The sequence below is a fragment of the Pseudorca crassidens genome, chromosome 3 (genome assembly GCF_039906515.1).
Source record: "Pseudorca crassidens isolate mPseCra1 chromosome 3, mPseCra1.hap1, whole genome shotgun sequence".
Classification (NCBI taxonomy): domain Eukaryota; kingdom Metazoa; phylum Chordata; class Mammalia; order Artiodactyla; family Delphinidae; genus Pseudorca; species Pseudorca crassidens.
Window position 1 is genome coordinate 26,266,560 of NC_090298.1, and position 17,856 is coordinate 26,284,415.

The 17,856-nt window shown below is 42.8% G+C and overlaps 1 protein-coding gene across 12 annotated transcripts in view; it reads right to left on the reverse strand.

Annotated features, from left to right (window-relative positions):
• Nucleotides 1–2,175: 2,175 nt before the first annotated feature.
• DROSHA (drosha ribonuclease III) overlaps nt 2,176–17,856 on the reverse strand; it is a 139,369-nt gene continuing 123,688 nt past the window's right edge. For 8 of the 12 annotated variants that reach the window (XM_067730452.1, XM_067730449.1, XM_067730448.1 and 5 more), the window contains 4 exons: nt 16,503–16,595; nt 15,647–15,693; nt 3,008–3,086; nt 2,176–2,320 (listed from right to left, as the gene is read on the reverse strand). In XM_067730452.1, the coding sequence (XP_067586553.1) occupies nt 2,191–2,320; nt 3,008–3,086; nt 15,647–15,693; nt 16,503–16,595 (349 nt within the window). In that variant the 3' untranslated portion in view covers nt 2,176–2,190. Of the gene's footprint in view, nt 2,321–2,708; nt 3,087–11,443; nt 12,501–15,646; nt 15,694–16,502; nt 16,596–17,856 lie in introns of those variants that run through there. The other 4 variants (XM_067730453.1, XM_067730451.1, XM_067730446.1 and 1 more) reach the window with 2 other exon arrangements.

The window sequence follows — 17,856 nt, forward strand, 5'->3', positions numbered from 1 at the left end:
ATGGCTTGAAGACATTGTACTCTCAGTCACTCAGTGCACCTTTTATGAACCTACTGTGAAATGCATTTTGGAATCCCTGCTAATATTATCTATAGCCACCCGAAGAGACATGAACTTTGTTAAAGGCAGGGGTGTCACTTACTCTGGGCTGCAATAATGGATAGGTTCCTCCCGTCTGGATATCAATATGACAGTGCCTAGAGGAGCCTCTTAACTCAGGACTTTATGGATCCATTAAAAAGACCAGTGGGGACCATATACTTTACACTATACTGTAAACCTGAACCTTGCTTAGTTACGATGACGGGGGATTCTGGACAATGGGGTTGTGGTATCAGTTTCCAGACCAGAATAAAAGGCCTGGCTGGATGGGACTTTGAGAATCCTTTTGTTTTACTACTCTTCTTGCCTTTGTTCCATTCCTGCTGGCGAATGTGCTCTACCCTGTTCTTACCTCACCCAGGGCTGAGCTGGAATCTTCCTTCTTGTTTCAGAGTACTTCCTGTGAGAGTCTGTTGTGTCCTTGCTCACACTGACATCACATGAGCCTTCAGCAACTGCAGGCTGAGGAGGACACCTCTGCAAGTGCCCTGCGCTAAGTTCATTTCCAAGCCCAAGGACAGCAAACTGCCTCTTTCCTTCCTCCGTGTCCCCAGTCTATGCCCTCCAGGAAGGCTGGTTCAGCTTGCCCGGCACTGCGGCAATGAGAGGGTTTATTTCCGTTTCTTTGGCCTTGAAACAGTAATTTTCTGCTGAATCACACTTTGGCCAGACAGTTGGGGCACGAAGACAGTCTCTGTCTGATTCTAAGAAAGAGTCTCCCCGGCTGCTGCAGCTCAGGAAGACGCCTGCTGAACAATTTCACTGCTAGTGGTGGGAGGAACAGGGCTGTGGTGCTTTTGAACTTGAATTTGAAGCCTGGCTTTGCCTCCTACTAGCTGTGTGATCTCAGGCAAGCTAGGCAACCTCTCTGACGCTCGGTTTCTTCATTTCTAAATAGTACTTACCTTGGCAAGGTTGAAGTAAGGGTTGCAAACTACTGCTTCTCTTGAAGAATGGAGGTGGGGAGGGGAGAGGAGAGGGTGAGATAGATCTGTACGTAGTTTTTTCAATAAGAATGAAAAACCACATCTCCCTTTTTTCCCTTGGACTCTCAGAAAACTTAAGAGATAAACTGGATATTCAGTTTGAGCAGTACAGTAGATAAAATCTTCCGCCCCACAATTTTGAATGTTTATTTCTCCTGGATCTTTTTGTTCCTACTTTTACCTATTTCTGGGTCCTCCTTTTTAAATCATATTTGTGGTTCATTATTTCACATGGATTCTCTTTATTCACGTGGGTTTTGAGCTCTGCTTGAGGTTTGAAGAATGTCTCAAATCTTTTATGGGACGAGATGTGGTGCACACACAAATATGTCTATATTGCTTGTTCAGAGACGTTGCTGTGAACATTTTTGTGGCACTATATAATAATATAATGGAGAAAGCTATCTCGCACCCTGTCTTTCTTAGTCCTCCCAGCGACCTTATGAAATAGACGTTATTAATTCCATTTCCTAGAGGAGGCAGCTTGGGCTTCGGGGTTGGCTTTCTTCAGATCACTTAACCTCTCCCAAGGGTCAGAATTTCATGTGCGACCCAAGCCTTTTGAATCCCAGCCTACTGCTCTTTCTTCTGCCGCGGAGCTGCCTCTCCAGAGAGTTATTAGCTATTTCAGATTAGCTATTGGGCCTAATAAATAACACGCATAGCAAGAGGCCAGGCTATGTGCTGGGCATTTTACATGCATTATCTCTTTTAGTGCTTCCCACAGGCCAACCGTGTAGCCACTGTGTTAGCCTCTCTCATAAACCATGAACTACATGAAGGCAGGGTCTCCAAGGTCCAGGTCAGTAAGAGGAGGGTTGGGATTTGAACCCAGGTTAGCGTGACTCTACAGCTCTCGCTCTTATCCACTGCCCTCCAAGAGCATCTGCTCTGTCACCGAGTGACACTTCCTGGGAGCCATGTTCAAAGGACTCTGGGCTTGTGTGATGTCGCTGTGTGGCTGTGAGAGAAGCAGACGGCAGCAGCAGGCTGTTTCTGCTCCCCTGACCTCTCCCCACAAGGAAGTCGGCTCTAGGCAGGCAGCCGGATGGCCGGGCCACTAACCTGTCACGGCCCATTAAAGTCTCAGGACACTGTGATCTCATTGGGGTCTGTGAGGAACGGCCACCATCACCGCCTTTGAGTCCCAATTCACGCTGTCCTTGAGGGTCAGCTTGTGCACTGTGATTTTCTTAGCATTCTCTTTGCTGTCTGCTTTAAGATGTTCACATCTATGGTAATAACAAAATACACATTCTAGGTACTGGCCCTTAGAAGCATCCTGGGACTGTTTTTGGAAGTATAATTATTACCTTGAAGTTTATTCTTTTTATCTTTGGGATTTATTCAGCTTTTGGAGGCTTTTACCTTAAGATATGCTTTTGGGTTACAATAAACAAGGCAAAATGTTTCTGGATATATTCAAAGAGGGTGTGCTTTTTCATCTTGATAGGGATACCAACTCTTTCAATGTTAGTAGGATTATTTTCTCTGTGGGCTGTTGCCCCTCTTGACCGGAGCTCCAGGCTTGTCTTTGTTGCTCTATCCCCAGCTCCTAGCAACACCTGAGGTCCAACCTCCATCCACCACCGCATAACTGATCACAGGCAGCTCCACAACTTCTTGAGGTTTTGGTTTTATTTAGGTTCTTTCAGTCATTAAATGGGGATAATAATCACCCTTTCTACCTCTCGGGTTGTTAAGCAGCTCTAATGAGATACTGTATGTTAAAGCGCTTTTAAAACCATGTGTTGCCATGAAAATGTAAGATCACCACTGTGGTCCGGGTGCAGACTTCTGATAAAGGGCATGCATGGACTTACGGGATATGCCAGCATTAATTACCAAGGCATTTGGGCCTGCAGCCTAATTACCTGGAAGAAGAGTGGAGAATTCTATAACTCTGTCATTTTGCCTACCTGTCATGAATCACAGGCATTGATTGTGGAACTGAGGTTTGGATGACCAGCATTTTTATCCAGATTGTCACAATCAAGCCTGCAGAGATATGGGAAGAACAGGGTGTTGTGAGTGCACCTTCCTTTACAGCAACATGATTCATTCTTCTTGAAACAGGGGTTGGCAAATTACAACCAGTGGGCCAAATCCAGCCCACCACCTGTTGTTTATACACCCCACAAGCTAAGAATGGCTTTTATAATTTTAAATAATTGTAAAAAGATCAAAAGAAGAAGAATATTTTGTGGCACATGAAAATTATATGGAATTCAAATTTCAGTGTTTTCTATAAAGTTTTGAATTTCATGTATAAAATTTGTGAAAATTTGTTTTCTCTCCTGTTCTATAAATACCTACATAATACTCTCAGTTTTGCCTGGCAAAGTCTAAAATATGTACTATCTGGCCCTTTGCACAAAAAGTTTGCTGACCCCTGTCTTGAAGCATTCATTCTGCACTCGAATCCAAGGCACTAAGAGGTTCTCATCAATTTGAATGCTGCCATGCCACTCAGGGACTTAATTTGTGCTGAGACTCTAAGGGAAAGATGTTCTATATACAAAAAAGGCTGAGACTTGGGCACTGAACGAGCAGAAGGGTCCGTTTGGGACTCAGCCAGGATGGGAATGGGCCAAACAAGAAAACGTGATAGGGAGGAAAAGAGAGATGTATAAAGCTAGCAGCGGAAGAAACCAGTTCCCCAGTCCCCTTGGTGATGCAACGTGACCCAGATCTGATGAGGCCCTGTGTGTGGTCCCAGCTCTCTCCCCACTGGACTCAACACTGTTTATTCCATTGCCGTCTTCCATTACTGAGCAATAGGTGTGTTCCTAATGCTCTCCTGGGAGACACAGAAGAAGGGAGTTTGCCATGTTGAATGCACAGCACTTTGCGCCCCCTAACCTCCCCTGGGCTTTTCTCCACGCCCCCTCCCCACTCCGCACCCATCCCTCCTCTGCTCAGAAGCCCCTCTTCCTCTCCCCCTGCCCTAGTTGCTCCCAGCCTCTGAGAAACGGCAGGCCCCATCTGTCTCCTCCTCTCTCGCCTTTCCTCTGGGCCTCTGGCTTCCCCCCAAGTCTGGGCCAACCCTGCATGCCCACACCCACCGCTTAACTCTGCCTTGACGTTTGCCAGCAAGTTCCCTACGTGTTGGGGGAGGAGGCAATAAACGACTTACGAGTTTTCCCAACCCACGGAGCCGAGGCGCCCTGAGCACCTCCGTCGGCGGTTTGGAAGTCTCGGCCAGTGATGCCGTCTCTGCGGCTTTCTCACACACGGGAGGACAGAGACATGGCTGAGGAAAACGGAGCCAGGCCCGGGCCAGAGATGGAGATCGGAGCCAGAGGAATACTTTCCCTGGCACCTGACAAGACCCAGTGCGTGGGGTTGAGTTCTGGAGAAACGCGAAAGGCAACCTCAGAAGTAAGAGGGACTGTACCAGGCTGGACAAAAACGTAATTGCTGTGGCTCCGCGGGATGTCTGCACACCACGGTTGTCCATTCCCTGTCAGGCCTCATCAAGTCTGCAGTTCACATTCGCTAGGTACGTTGTGCAATGTTGTGACATCAATTAAGCTACTTTGCCTAGCTTTGCTAAGAGGGACAGACCCAGGAGAACTGAAAAAGTGGAGGGCAGTGTACAAATCACCAAAGCTCCGTGCAGTTCATGACCTGGGTAGATTCACCGAACAACCCTTTGATTAAGGAGGAACGCATTCCCGGGGGACCTGGGAGGACAGCCGAGCCACCTGTGGAACCAAGGACAGAACGTCGCTGAAGCCTTTCCGACAAGTGCCCTTTCCTGGCAATACTCTATTGTAAGAAAATGAAAGCTTACATTTTTGCCACCAACTCCTTTAAGCAGAAATGAAGTCTCAGTGAGTAAAATAACCCTGATTAGCACAGCACTACAGAGAAGCCTCCAGGGTCTGATTTCACAGCCCCTCTGGACTTTCTCTTCAGGCAGTTAAGCGTTCACAAGAAAATCCCTTCTTTTTATGTGGCTTCTCCAGCTGCATCATTTTGTGAAACAATTTTTGAAAGACAAAACACAATAAAGCCCCACACTTGTACTTCTCTTATCTTCGATGCCTCTTGAAATTTCCAACTAATCTCCAATATGCTTAATTTCTCCCCACCCCCAATCCTCAACCATTAAATTAAATAAAAAGGGGGGCAGGGGGAGAGATGTCCCTTGTGTTACTCAGCAAGTGTGTGATTTGTAAGATTCTAAAAATCCTTCCAGCCCTGCTTATTTTGACAAAATTACTTAACACTTCAAGCAACGAACCACGGGGCAGAAAAGTATAATCTGCAGAGAAAACCTTAATCCTCTATAGTAACCTATTTGAATCTCCTCAAAACCATTTTGGTGTGTAGGCCTGGAGAATTAAGTCAATTGTTTGATCTGAGAAGAAAGGCAATTAGGGCTCTCTCTTGATCTTTCTGGTTGAATTCTACTCAGGGGCAGCCACTGTTCTCAACAGCTCCATTTGAGACCCCTATTATTATAATAATAGAGGTGAGCATTAGAATTGCTACATTTAAGGGTCTTGCTGTATTTTCATTATGAGTTGTTTTATCTGAGAGTTTCCAACTGTGATGGGCTAATATTCAGCCTACAAATAGTAGCAAGCTGGGTTTTTTGGTTTTTGTCTTTAAACTTCATTTAAAACTTTTTCTTTAGTCGGACAAATATTTCAGCAGAAATGAAACTTTCAGAAGCAGCTACTTGGGTGATGGGATGGATGTGTTCACTCACGGCTGGGTTATTGACAGAGATCTGATGGGGGGGGGGCTCTCTTCAAAGGGATGTCTCTGAGGACATTGACAGTGTAAGACAGAGATGGAGAATCTAGTCGGGGTTGTTGTGAGGGAAAACTGGGGGTTCTGCCCTTATTTGCTTATAGCAGCTCCCAAATTTCGACATAGGAGCAACAATCTAGTTGGAGGTGCTGACTGGCGCTGTGTCTAGATATACAGTTATACGGAACTGAATAAAGATCATTTGTATTTGTCCAGAGCAAGGAATATTGGAGAGGGAGCTGCTGCCGGAGATTATGGGGTCGGGTGACTAAAGCTTGTCCCACCCATTGGTGGCATCACTGGTGACCAAGCCATTCCTCAGGTTTCTGTGGCTCTATCTCATCACCTAGAAGTAGCTCCCGGAGCTATTCTTTGTCTGCTTGCCTGTTTATGTGAACTCGCGGCCTCAGAGAGGTGTGAGAGCAACAGCTTCAGGAAGACAAGAGAAACCAAGCTCCCCTGCTTCCTGCCGGATCCCACTGAGCTCGTGCTCTCCTGCTCTAGCACCGAGCTCCCAGCCAAGTCCAAGGGCAGGAGGTCCAGAGAGGGTACAGATGCTGCAGCCTCCAATGGTCATTCTCTTCACCTTAGCCCCAGAGTTCCTGCAGGAGGGTTGCTTGGAGGATGCTGGAGTTCTGCTCTAGGGTAGTTGAGGCTTGTGGAAGCATGGCAAGGAGGAGTCTGGTTATTTTTATTCAGTCAACAGTGATGGCAAGCCCACAAAGATCCCGTGGTTCAAAGGTAGATTAGTGATGGTCCAGCCCACCAGGAGCTTGTGGTCTAGCAGGCATGGGTGAGTCAAGAGACAGTAAAATACAGTGTGACAAATGTGATTCAGGAAAGAACCCAAGGGTGTACGCTTAACCTACGTTTAAGGTCCAAGGAAAGGCTTGTGAGAGACAGTTCCTGAGCTGAGGCCCAAAAGATGAGTAAGAGATAAGGAGCAAGGAGGTGGCCTATTTAGGGCCGTGCACAGCCCTGGAGGGGAGAGAAAGGAGAAGGTGTTTATGTATCTACAACTGGTTCTATGAGGCTGGAGTGCAGCGTGAGGGGTCCAGGGCCAGCAGAAGAGGCTGGTGTCTGGGCAGGGGGGAACTGAATGCGGAGATGAGGAATTTGGGCTTTATCCTACAGGCAAGGGGGAACTCATGAAATATTTTAAACAGGACAGTAACATGAAATGATTAGCCATTTAGAAACAGAAGGGGAAGGTATTCACTTTCTAATGCTGCATAACAAATGACCACAAACTCAGTTGCCTAAAACAACATCCCTCATCTAGCCCCCACTGACACATAAAATTCATCATCACAATCATCTAGTCCCCAAAAGAATCAGAGAACTGGCACTGTTGAAATTATTATTTCAGGGGTGGAGGGTGGGGAACCTGAAATACACATATGCCACAAAATTTGAAACTAAAGCTAAAATCAAGCCTTTAGTTCTCATACAGAGCATAAAGGAAAAATGTAAATGACACCACAGGAAAGCAGTGCATCACATCCAGAATGTGGGAAACTCTATGGAACAACTGACCAGGTTTCTTCAACCAGAAAAAAAAGGGGGAGTGGAAGAATGTTCCAGATTAAAAGTGATGTAGAAGACGTAAAAATGAAGGCAACGTATGGATCCTGTTGGAATCAATAGTTGGACAAACCAGCTGTACATCTGAATATGGGCTGGTTATTCGAAGTTATTAAGGAGTTTTTGATAATTCTGTTAGGGGTCGTAATGACATTGTGGCTAAAACACAAAATATTATGTTTGATCTGAAAAAAGGTTTTTTGTCATGGGGAGTATGGTAATGTGGAGTCAACAGCTGGGTGGATTGACATCATCTCTCAAAATCAAACTAAAGGTGGGTCTCCCCGGACCCCACCATTCCTCCAGAAGGAATGAGTCACTCTCTGTCTCTGATCCTCTGTGTTGCGCCTTATGTGCATGGGTGTATGTGCTTCCTTTCCTAAAGAGTGAGCATCCGGGACTTCCTAGGAGGCCCAGTGGCTAAGACTCCACCCTTCCATTGCAGGGGGCATGTGTTCGATCCCTGGGTCAGGGAACTAAGATCCCCCATGCTACAAGGTGCAGCCAGAAAGTAAATAAATAAATAAATATAAATAAATGGTGAGCTTCCTGAGAACAATGATGCTGCTTTTCCCAGGATTATAGTAGGTGCTACAAATACTAATAAATCTCAGAATGAATGTTCTCCAAGCCACTAATTCATATGCAAAAATGTATTTCATTTCACGGCTGTTATAATTTAACATTTCTTTTAACATAAAGGGGCATTTCTGAACCACACATAACCATGTCAGAATGAAATCAGGAACATGACAGCATTGGTTCAATACAGCATTAGTAACAGGTGGATGAACTTTTAAACTCTGGTTGGGCTGGCAAATATTCAGTTAGGGTTGTTCATTGCCTGCCTCAGAAACACTTATGTTAGTGATGGTAACACTAGTGGCTATAATGGATAAATCCTCAAGTAGTGGTTTAACACATAGATGTTTGTTTCTCATTTGAGTAAAGTCCAAGCAGTATTCTCCTATCCTTGGAGGGGAGGTGGGCGGTGGGAATGGGGGTGGAGGCTCTGCTCCACACAGCCACTCATGTTCTCACTGATGGTAGCTTTCAAGGTCACCCTCCCTGGATGTCAGCATCCAGCCAGCAAACTGGAGTAAGGGGATGGAGAAATGGCAAACATGCTCCTGGCACCACAGCCTGGAAGCTCTTCACATTCAACGGGTGGGAACTAGCCACTTGGATTCACTTCAACACAGAGGCTGGAATGTGGTCCCCTGTTGGGCAGGCAATTCCTGATAACGATTCTATAAGAATAAAAATCTTTTGTGGCCAATTAAGTATCTCTTCCACACGCTGTTCGCTTAAAAGTTCTGATATTTACACAAAAGAAATATTATAATACCTAATTATGCTTTATTTTATCCTTCATAAAACAGAATAAATAATGAAGGTCTAGGGAAGATTCGAGGGCTAGTAGCTTTAGGGAACGGGTCTGCAAGACTTTAGTGTGTTGTTACTCCCGGTTTAGAACCATCTCATGGAACCCAGGTAATACACAAAGAGTCTTCTTCACTTTGTACAAGGTAACCATAGGGAAATGTCACAAACAAGGATGATGATAGAAATAATTCTGAAACAGCTGGCTGGTCTAAGAAAGCTCAGCTAGAGTTGAAATAGTTCAGATGGAAGCTGAGTTCCCTCTCTGGTGTAAATTTATCTCCCGTATGAAGCCTACAGTTTCGAAGCAGTACATCCCTGGAATGGTTTCCTATCTCCAACCTGGGAAAAACAGTGTTCTCCTTTGTAGATGTATAAATACCACTGAGGTTTTTGAGTCCATTTCTAATCTGTACTTAAGCTCAGATAACTTCGTTGGGCTATAAAACCATGCTTACAACTGCTTATTCAACATCTCCACAGAGACATCCCATAGGCCCTAAAGTCCAATACAGCCAACTCAACTCAACACCTAATTCTGCTTTTCTCGAAATAGTTTGTATCTTGGTTGCACAAAAATTAGCCTGGTGTTCTTTCACTTCATTTCTCCTGCCTCGGTGGTTCTCAACCAGAGGTGACTATTTTGTCGCCAGGGGACATCTGGCAACATCTGAAGACATTTTTAGATGTCATAACCGGGGGAAGAGATGCTACTGACATCTAGTGGGCAGAGGCTAGGAATGTGGTTAAACACCCTACAAGGCATGGGACAGTCCCTCCTGGCCCCAAAAAAGAATTATCTGGCCCAAAATGTCACTAGCGCTGAGGCTGAGATACCTCGCCCTACTCCATGGCCTGTAGGTTCTACCTCCTATGTATCTTGCAAATCTGTTCTTTCCTGGCAGCTCCATTCTCAATGCCTTGTTTCTGGCCTTCATCACATCTCTCATGGAATACAATAGGATCCTAAGTCGTTTTCTTGCCACCCAGTCCTGCTGCTTCCTTGGAAGGAAATGTCCGAATGGCACAAGCTCTCTCATCTTCAAGGTTAAGTTAACTCCTCAAGTATTAACTGCTCTGTGAAGGAGACAGTTAACTTCCCTGTCCAGCCTGGTCTCCCCGTTCCCCTCCCAATCTCAGAGGCCCTTTGTCGGTAGATGCACCATTACTTCATTGTCTCCCTGACTAGAACCTAAGCGCTGGTGAGAAGCAACCTTAATATTCAGCCTCTATGAATAACACAGCACAGTTGAACTGATGCAGGATATACACCCTCACTGGTGCTTCTCATGATCAGAAGTGGAAGGTGAGAAGACTGGGTTAGGCTGGGTCAGAGGCAAAGTGGGAACTGTAGTCACAGGGCCTGCTGAGTCGGTCTGTGGGGCTAGTTACAGAGTTTGGCCACTGGCCTCATTACTGCTCAGCAGAGCCCCCGAAGCTAACCTGCCCTGATATGTGTTTGATGTGTTTCACTGCAAGGGGTTTTCTACTGTGTTATGGACTTAACTTCTTCAGGTTTCAAGAGCCATCAATATGGAGAGAGAACCTGAAAAAGGCCAGAATACTACAGAGAGGAAAAGTGCAGGTACAATAAAGTCCTGAACCCATGCTGGCTTTGGCATTACTTTGATGCACAGGCAAGACTAGTAAAAGTGCTTGTTTAAAAAAAGTTCAAATATTTTCCCTTGCTTTTTGGCTTTTGCTCTAACATTTTCAAGGCTACTGATGAATTCAGGGTTCTTTCCCTGTTAGTCCTCCTCTGGGGGAGAGAACCAAGACAACCTTTTCTTATAGCCACCATCTTACATTTCTATAATTAACAAGTTAACAGAGTCTAGAGAGGTCTTCTCTCTCACTCCTCTCTATCGTGTGTGTGCGTGCACGCACGTGCATGCGTGTGTGTATGAATGTGACAGCATTGTCTATGACAGCAACAAATTACTTATAACCTACACATCTTTCATTAGGTTAGTCAATAAATTATGGTATAACCTGGCATACAAAATACGCATTAATACGCAGCTATCAATGTATATGTGGATTCAACACTGAGAGATGATTTATTAGTTAATAAAAAAGAAAGGATGGGCTTCCCTGGTGGCACAGTGGTTGAGGGTCCGCCTGCCGATGCAGGGGACACGGGTTCGTGCCCCAGTCCGGGAAGATCCCACATGCCGCGGAGCGGCTGGGCCCGTGAGTCATGGCCGCTGAGCCTGCGCGTCCGGAGCCTGTGCTCCGCAGCGGGAGAGGCCACAACAGTGAGAGGCCCGCGTACCGCAAAAAAAAAAAAGAAAAAAAAAGAAAGTCTCCAGATAACCTGAACGGCTCCCTCTCCTCCTTCCCTTCTTAACTCAAATGATACCACCCTTTTGGGGAGCTTCCCCAACCACCTGACTGAAAACTGCACCCATCTCAGCTCCTACTTTACTTTGGCCATCATCTACATCACCCTGTGACCTCTGTCTTATGTTCTGTCATCGTGTGTATTCCTTCACTAGCACACGAGCTCCCCCAAGGGCAGGGAATTTTATTGTGTTCACTGCTATAGCCTCAGAGGCTAGAACAATGCCTGACGCATAGCGGGCACTTACTCGATAGCTGTTAAAGTAATGAATAAAAACACATTTGTTTTAAAAAAGAAGTTTTGTCTTTATTAATAATAAACCAGTGAGGTTCAGTTTAAAACAACATTAAAAAGATGTTACGTCTTTTAATGCAATGTTAGCCCTTTTATTACCGGGACCACTGTGAGCTGATGGAAGCTATGAGCCCCCCTCTCCTTGCTCCCCGCCACCTCCCCAAATCCAGTACAATTTCAAGATATTCTGAGACTTTCCTGAAGTCTGTTTATAAACTTCTAAAGGGTCTACTGACCCCAGGGTAACAGCACCTGGCTTAAAGCGTCCTCTGGCTTGGAATCACGATTTCTCCCCTATTCTCGTGACTCAAGGAATACGTATGACTCAAGTATCAGTCTTCCCCCACCGCACCCCACCATTAGCCAGTTAAGTGTTACAGAGATACCTTCTACACAGGATTCACCAGTTAGTGACGGTAAGCACAATGTCTGCAGCTGAGACCATGACAAACACCCAGATGAAAGCTGAAAGATCGAGTGAATAATCCAGAGATTTCAAACAGTACTGATGTTTACAGAGCACAGCCCAAAAATCTGGTAAAGTGAATTTTTTGCCTGTCAGCTAAAAGTCTGGAGTCACAATCTCAGAAAGATAGAAAAATCAGGATCTATTCCACATAGAATATATGTTTCAAATTTTACTATTTAAAGAGCAAAATCATAGGGAATATGCACATTTACCCAAGTGAAGTTTTCCATTCAATAGGAGAGAAATCAAATACGTTGTAATAAAGACTCTCCAGCTAAAAACTGAATATGAGATCAGTAAAACAACAAGAGTGATTTGACTGTGTTTTATTTCAGTGGGCACACTTTATTCATAACTGTCTCCAGGAGAACTAGGCTAGGTCTCAACCGGCAACAGTCACAGTTATTAAGCAAGTAAATACACCACCACTTTCGTGCTCTCCTTTATTTCTTTATGTCTTCAGTCTCATCTGGCTCTTTCTCTTGATGCTCTCTTTCCCACCTCATTTCTTTTAACTCTTGTCTGTATTTCCGTTCAATGAACCGCTTCTGATGGGCCATCTGGGGAAAGTTATCTGACACGAGGAGATATATTTTACACTTAATAAAGGAGAGCCACCAGTGCACAGAATGATGCAAACTAAACATACAAACATACGAACGAACATGTATTCATAGGAAATCTATATAGTTGTATTTTGTAAGGCAAGAGAAAAAAAAATTGCTTGCTTTCTTCTCTTATTCTTTTATCATTCGGGAACACAGTGGAAGTCTGGATCAGCAGTCGATTCTGGATTTCAGTATCTGATGTGAACTCGAGCATAAAAGGCACCGAAATACACAGGTATGTTAAAACATAGACATGTGCCTTCAGAATGTTTCCAGCTAAGGTGTTTTAACACAGTTCTCCTAGCAACAAGTGATTTTCAGGGAGAGATTAAAGGCTATAGCAAAAGGGAGTTGTATATTTTTACAAAGCTTAAACCAAAAACCTCAAACAAATAACGACATTATCACACCATTATTTACCAACAATTAAAGTTTCTGAAAAGAGTAAAAAGATCAGATGGACAAAAGGAGGCCACATCCTAAGTCATTATTTCTGATAATTCAATTTGTGAAGTTTATCATGAGAAGCTAAAAGCTATATGGGCAACAGCAACTCAAGTAGAGCACTTTCATTTGGTGAAAGGAAACATGTCACTCAATAGTACAGTTTACCCTACATTTAGTTTGATATTTGACCCTGCTCAAGAGTGTTGACACAGTGGAAATCTTGAATAAGATGTAAACGCTTTACAATTCATTTGTTATTTGTGGTATATAATGAGTGTAGCAATGGAGTGAGAAATCAAATATGGAACAAGAAAAAGTCATTTTACACACTTAGTCAACAAACACTTACACACTTCAGCAACAAATATCACAAAGGGATGCATGCACGAATGAGAGCAACACAAGTTATCTGGTAACAGAGGAGAAGGACACCATTCTCCCTAACCTGGTACGGGTCTGCTAAACACAAGAGGTACTACTTCATATTTGAAAATAGGAAGAATCAGCATGGCATGTTTGGGGGAAAGTTTGATTTTGTTGAGGTTGAAGCACAATAAACGTGGACATAAATATATAGTATATTCCTAACCCCCCTTCCTTTCAGCACAGTGTCCCATTTTTCACCCCAGGTGGGAGGAGGGACAGGGAGGGTGGTAGGAAAAGGATCTGAAAGGCAGGTGGTGAATCACCTAAGACCTAAGAGTCAGTGATTGACTTTAAACAAAAGAGGAGCCATAATGGCATATTTTAGAAATAAAACAGCAATAAAATCCTATTCTCTAAACGATATTAATTTAATTCCTTATGTACTGTATAAAACACAGGTTTCAAGTATTAAGAGTACTTAATTCCACCACTCAGATCTAGCCATAGATAAGCTTTTAGAATATATCCTTATAACAAGCACTTTTCCTATGAAGTAAAGTTATACTCCACACACACACGCAATGTAAATGTGCACATATATTACACAGACACATGAACACTTAAAATCATTCCCCCAGCCATCCTTACATTGGGAGAGTATAGTTATAGGCACATTTTGATGGGTACACTTGGGTTGGTAAACTACTGCCCACAGGCCAAATACAGCCCTCTACCTGTTTTGGTAAATAAGATTTTATTGAAACACAGACACCAGCCATCTGCATACTACCCGAGCCTACGGGCTACAGTGGCAGAGGTGCATAAGTGTGACAGAGTACTTACTATCTGGTCCTTTATAGAAAATGTTTGTCAATCTCTGGGATAATTTATTTAAACATTTCCCTACCTTCAAACGTGCAGTTTGACTGGTTGATTTTTTGGCTATTACAAACCAAGCTGTCACATTTATCGTGGTAGGTGAACTTTAGCTCATAGCTCCAATTATTTTCTTAGGTTTGACTCCTAGAAATGAAATCTCTAGATCAAAGGGTATGAACCTCTTTAAGGACCTGATACAGACAGCCAAACTGTTTTCCAGCAGTTTAAACAATTCCCTTCCACCAGTATGCATGTGGAGGCCAGTCTCAGAATCAGCCATCTCTCCAGTATGTTTTATGGTTGAAAGCAAACAAACCAAAAACTCAAAAGATCATCTCTAACAACCCTACAGCTGGAAAATGGAGTCTCATTTTTAGTTCAATATGTGATTATACACATATAAAAAAGCTCCACAACAGAGTCAACAAAACTCTCAGTGAAGATTCCATGGACATGGGACCCTGGTAACACCAGCTTCTGCCCCCAGGACTCCTCCCCCTGCCCCCACCCACAAGCTATCATCCGCCAATTACCACTTGGCTCCCGGCCCTCCTGCCTTTCCTGGAATCTCTCCCAGGCTGAGCATCCGGGGCCTCTTTACCTTTAGCTTCCCGCACTTTGCTCTCACCCACACTGAGCTGGCGTTTGAAGCATGAGGGAACTGCACTGTCAGGTTTTACCCACAGGTTCTGCTGAGCGGCACAATATACCTCAGAAGAAAACTTCCTTGCACTTAAGCCTTCAATTTACAAAAGACTCTGTAGTTCCCTATAGGGTCAATTATATAATTGAAGTTTCTTCAACCCAGCCATCCCACTCTTGGGAATCCAACCCTTAGAACTAAAAGCAGCAATACAGCGTCTTTTATTATCAACAATGATAAAAAGACAGAAACAGTGTCCACCAAAAATTTTAAAAGCTGAATAAAATACGGCATGAAATATTATGCAGCCCTTAAGAAAGAATGAATTGGAGCCACTATGACCTGCAGGGCTGCCCGTGATGTATTATTTAGCAAGAAAAGAAAGATGCAGAGAAGTACGTAAATATCCTGTCTTAATAAAACAATGGCTAAAAACTAAAAAGAAAAAAACCATCACAGGTTTAAGATTTTAGAAGTATAGAGAAATATGTAGAATGAAATATACTAAGTCACTCACATGGGTTACCTGTGCTGAGAGTGGGACTCTATACAAAAACAGGAAAATGAAAATCAAAAAGCATTTGGGAATACTTTTTTTTTTAATTATAAGCCCATTTTATACATATCTTACATTCTACTACACTCTGTCTGGAGAATAATTATGAAGAAAAGATCACATTTTATCAGTACTTACCATTTTTCTACTTCCCCATTTTCTTTCCATAAAATACTCATTACATTATGAACATATAATTATAGAAAAAGAGATAGGCTTACATTTTTCAAGTGCATCCATTGCTGCTCCCATTTCTGCTTGCTGAATACTATTAAATAAAATAAAGACAAGGTACATTTTAAGATTTTTTTTTTCAAAAACACAAAGCATGGCTCCAAATTATTCAGCCTGATTTTCTTTCATATTTCGTTCATAAAATTTTATCTGATTACTTCTACTGTCACATACTGAATTGCACAGATAGGAATACACACAAGGGCATGCAGAAATGTCATTTATTTGCACAAAGCCTGTTAAGCTATTCATTCCACACCTTTAACACTGCAATAAAATGCCTTCCATCTATATTAGGTCTGAAGTATTTCTTACTTAAATTTGAACATCTTCAGTGTAAAGTTTAAGAGGCAAAGAGTAAAAAAATACACGTGTAGACAGACTTCAAATCATTTCTCAGTTTAAGATATAAATTGGAAGGTTCAAAGAAAGGTGATAACATACGAAATTCTTTTTACCTGAAGATGTGAGCTCAAGTGAGTAGTAATAAGAGATCAAGTGTCTAATGGCTGTGTCATGCATGACATGTTCTATGAAATGCTTGCAGCAGTGTTGGGTAACTTAAACTGGACAGACCTCACCTGTGCACCAGGTAATGTTCTTTCCTCAAGGTAGCCAAAACCCTTTAGGCAATGGCATTCCCACTGCTCAAGGCCGATTCTCAAGTTTGGGGCTGAGCTTGGTGGGGACATTAAGCCTTGGGATTCACTTTGCTATTACCCTCGAATACTCTATACTCTGAGTTTAAAAAGACAGGCTGCAGAGTTTGGAAATACCAAGCAGGCACCTGCCAGACACACAGGATGTTCATGTGAAGAAATTTAAAGTATCTTCTTCTCATACCTTGGGCCTTTCCCACAGCCGATTCTTTCTCCCTTGAAGTAGACAGCCACGGTATAGGTCCTAGCATGGGATGGCCCCACTGTCTGCAGAGTCCTGGAAGGAAAAGGAAAAACATTAATTACGTAAAGTGTTACTTAATTGTTATTGCTAATATATAACTCCAAGAAAAACCATGTGACTTATTGCTTAGAGAGAGGAAGGTAAAATTAACAGGGAAATTAAAGGAGTAAGGTTTTGATTTGCTAACGTGACAAATATAGAGAGCTTTGAAGTAGGAAATTTTAAAAATTCTACAGTGGATTTTTATATACACATATTTTTCCCAAAGCATTATAAACAGTATCTGAAGGCGAACAACGAAGGGTAAAATATTTTTTAACAATTTCAAAGTGTTATTCCTAGTATCATAAAATTAACAAACTTTTGTCAGTGAAAAGTTGGCCATTTCAGTCTGTTCATTGTTTTTCAGTGCTAATCACCGCGAAAAATCATAAATATTTGGGTAATGCACCTCAAGCCAGAGCTGAATGGCTTCACACCCTTTACGGATTCTTTCTAATGTCTGGTATCGTATCTAAAAGATCAGAAAATACATTTAATTTCTGAAACATCAGAGATCAATTCAAAGGTATGCTATGATGTGGAGTACACAACACAATTGCCAAAAAACAAAACTCCAGGCACTCTGGATTTTAATGACAAGGTGCAGATTTCAAATGTGGTAAAACTGATAACTTCATGGAAAAGGGAAATTAAACGCAGCCAACAAAGATAATGGAATGAACACAGTAATCTTGAAAAAACTATGTAAAACAACCCCATCATCTTGATAAAAAAGAACAAGCTCATCACGTACTTTCATTTGGGGGATATATGAGAAGGGAGCAGTCATTTCCTTTGTGTGTATATACTCACTAGGATGAAAGTACACGGATGGCTTTTTAAAGGTAGTGCTTATTATAGTAATCATGCTGGCGCTATGAGAAGTTTATCATCCTCATTTTATTTATTGAACTTTAATTATCACTTTGATGAGGAAATACTTTGAGCCTTTCATGTCATACAGTTTGGATGTTCATTATGCTTATTAGACACATGTTAAAGTGCTGTTTCTAAACATTTGGTTTTTCTCCCAATAAGTAAAGGAATCATTGTTTAGCAGTGACAGCTTCTTGGGACAATTTATAGCAGCCTGCTGTGGGGTGACTCAACCTTCTCTTGGCCTCAGTTTTTCTTTTAGTGAAAAAGCCTATAACGTGTTGTGACTATTAAATAAAAACATAAAAAAGGATTTAAATTCCCGGCTGCCACTCTGGTGTTTTCCCTTGAGTACTGTGAAGTCTGAGAAAGTCCG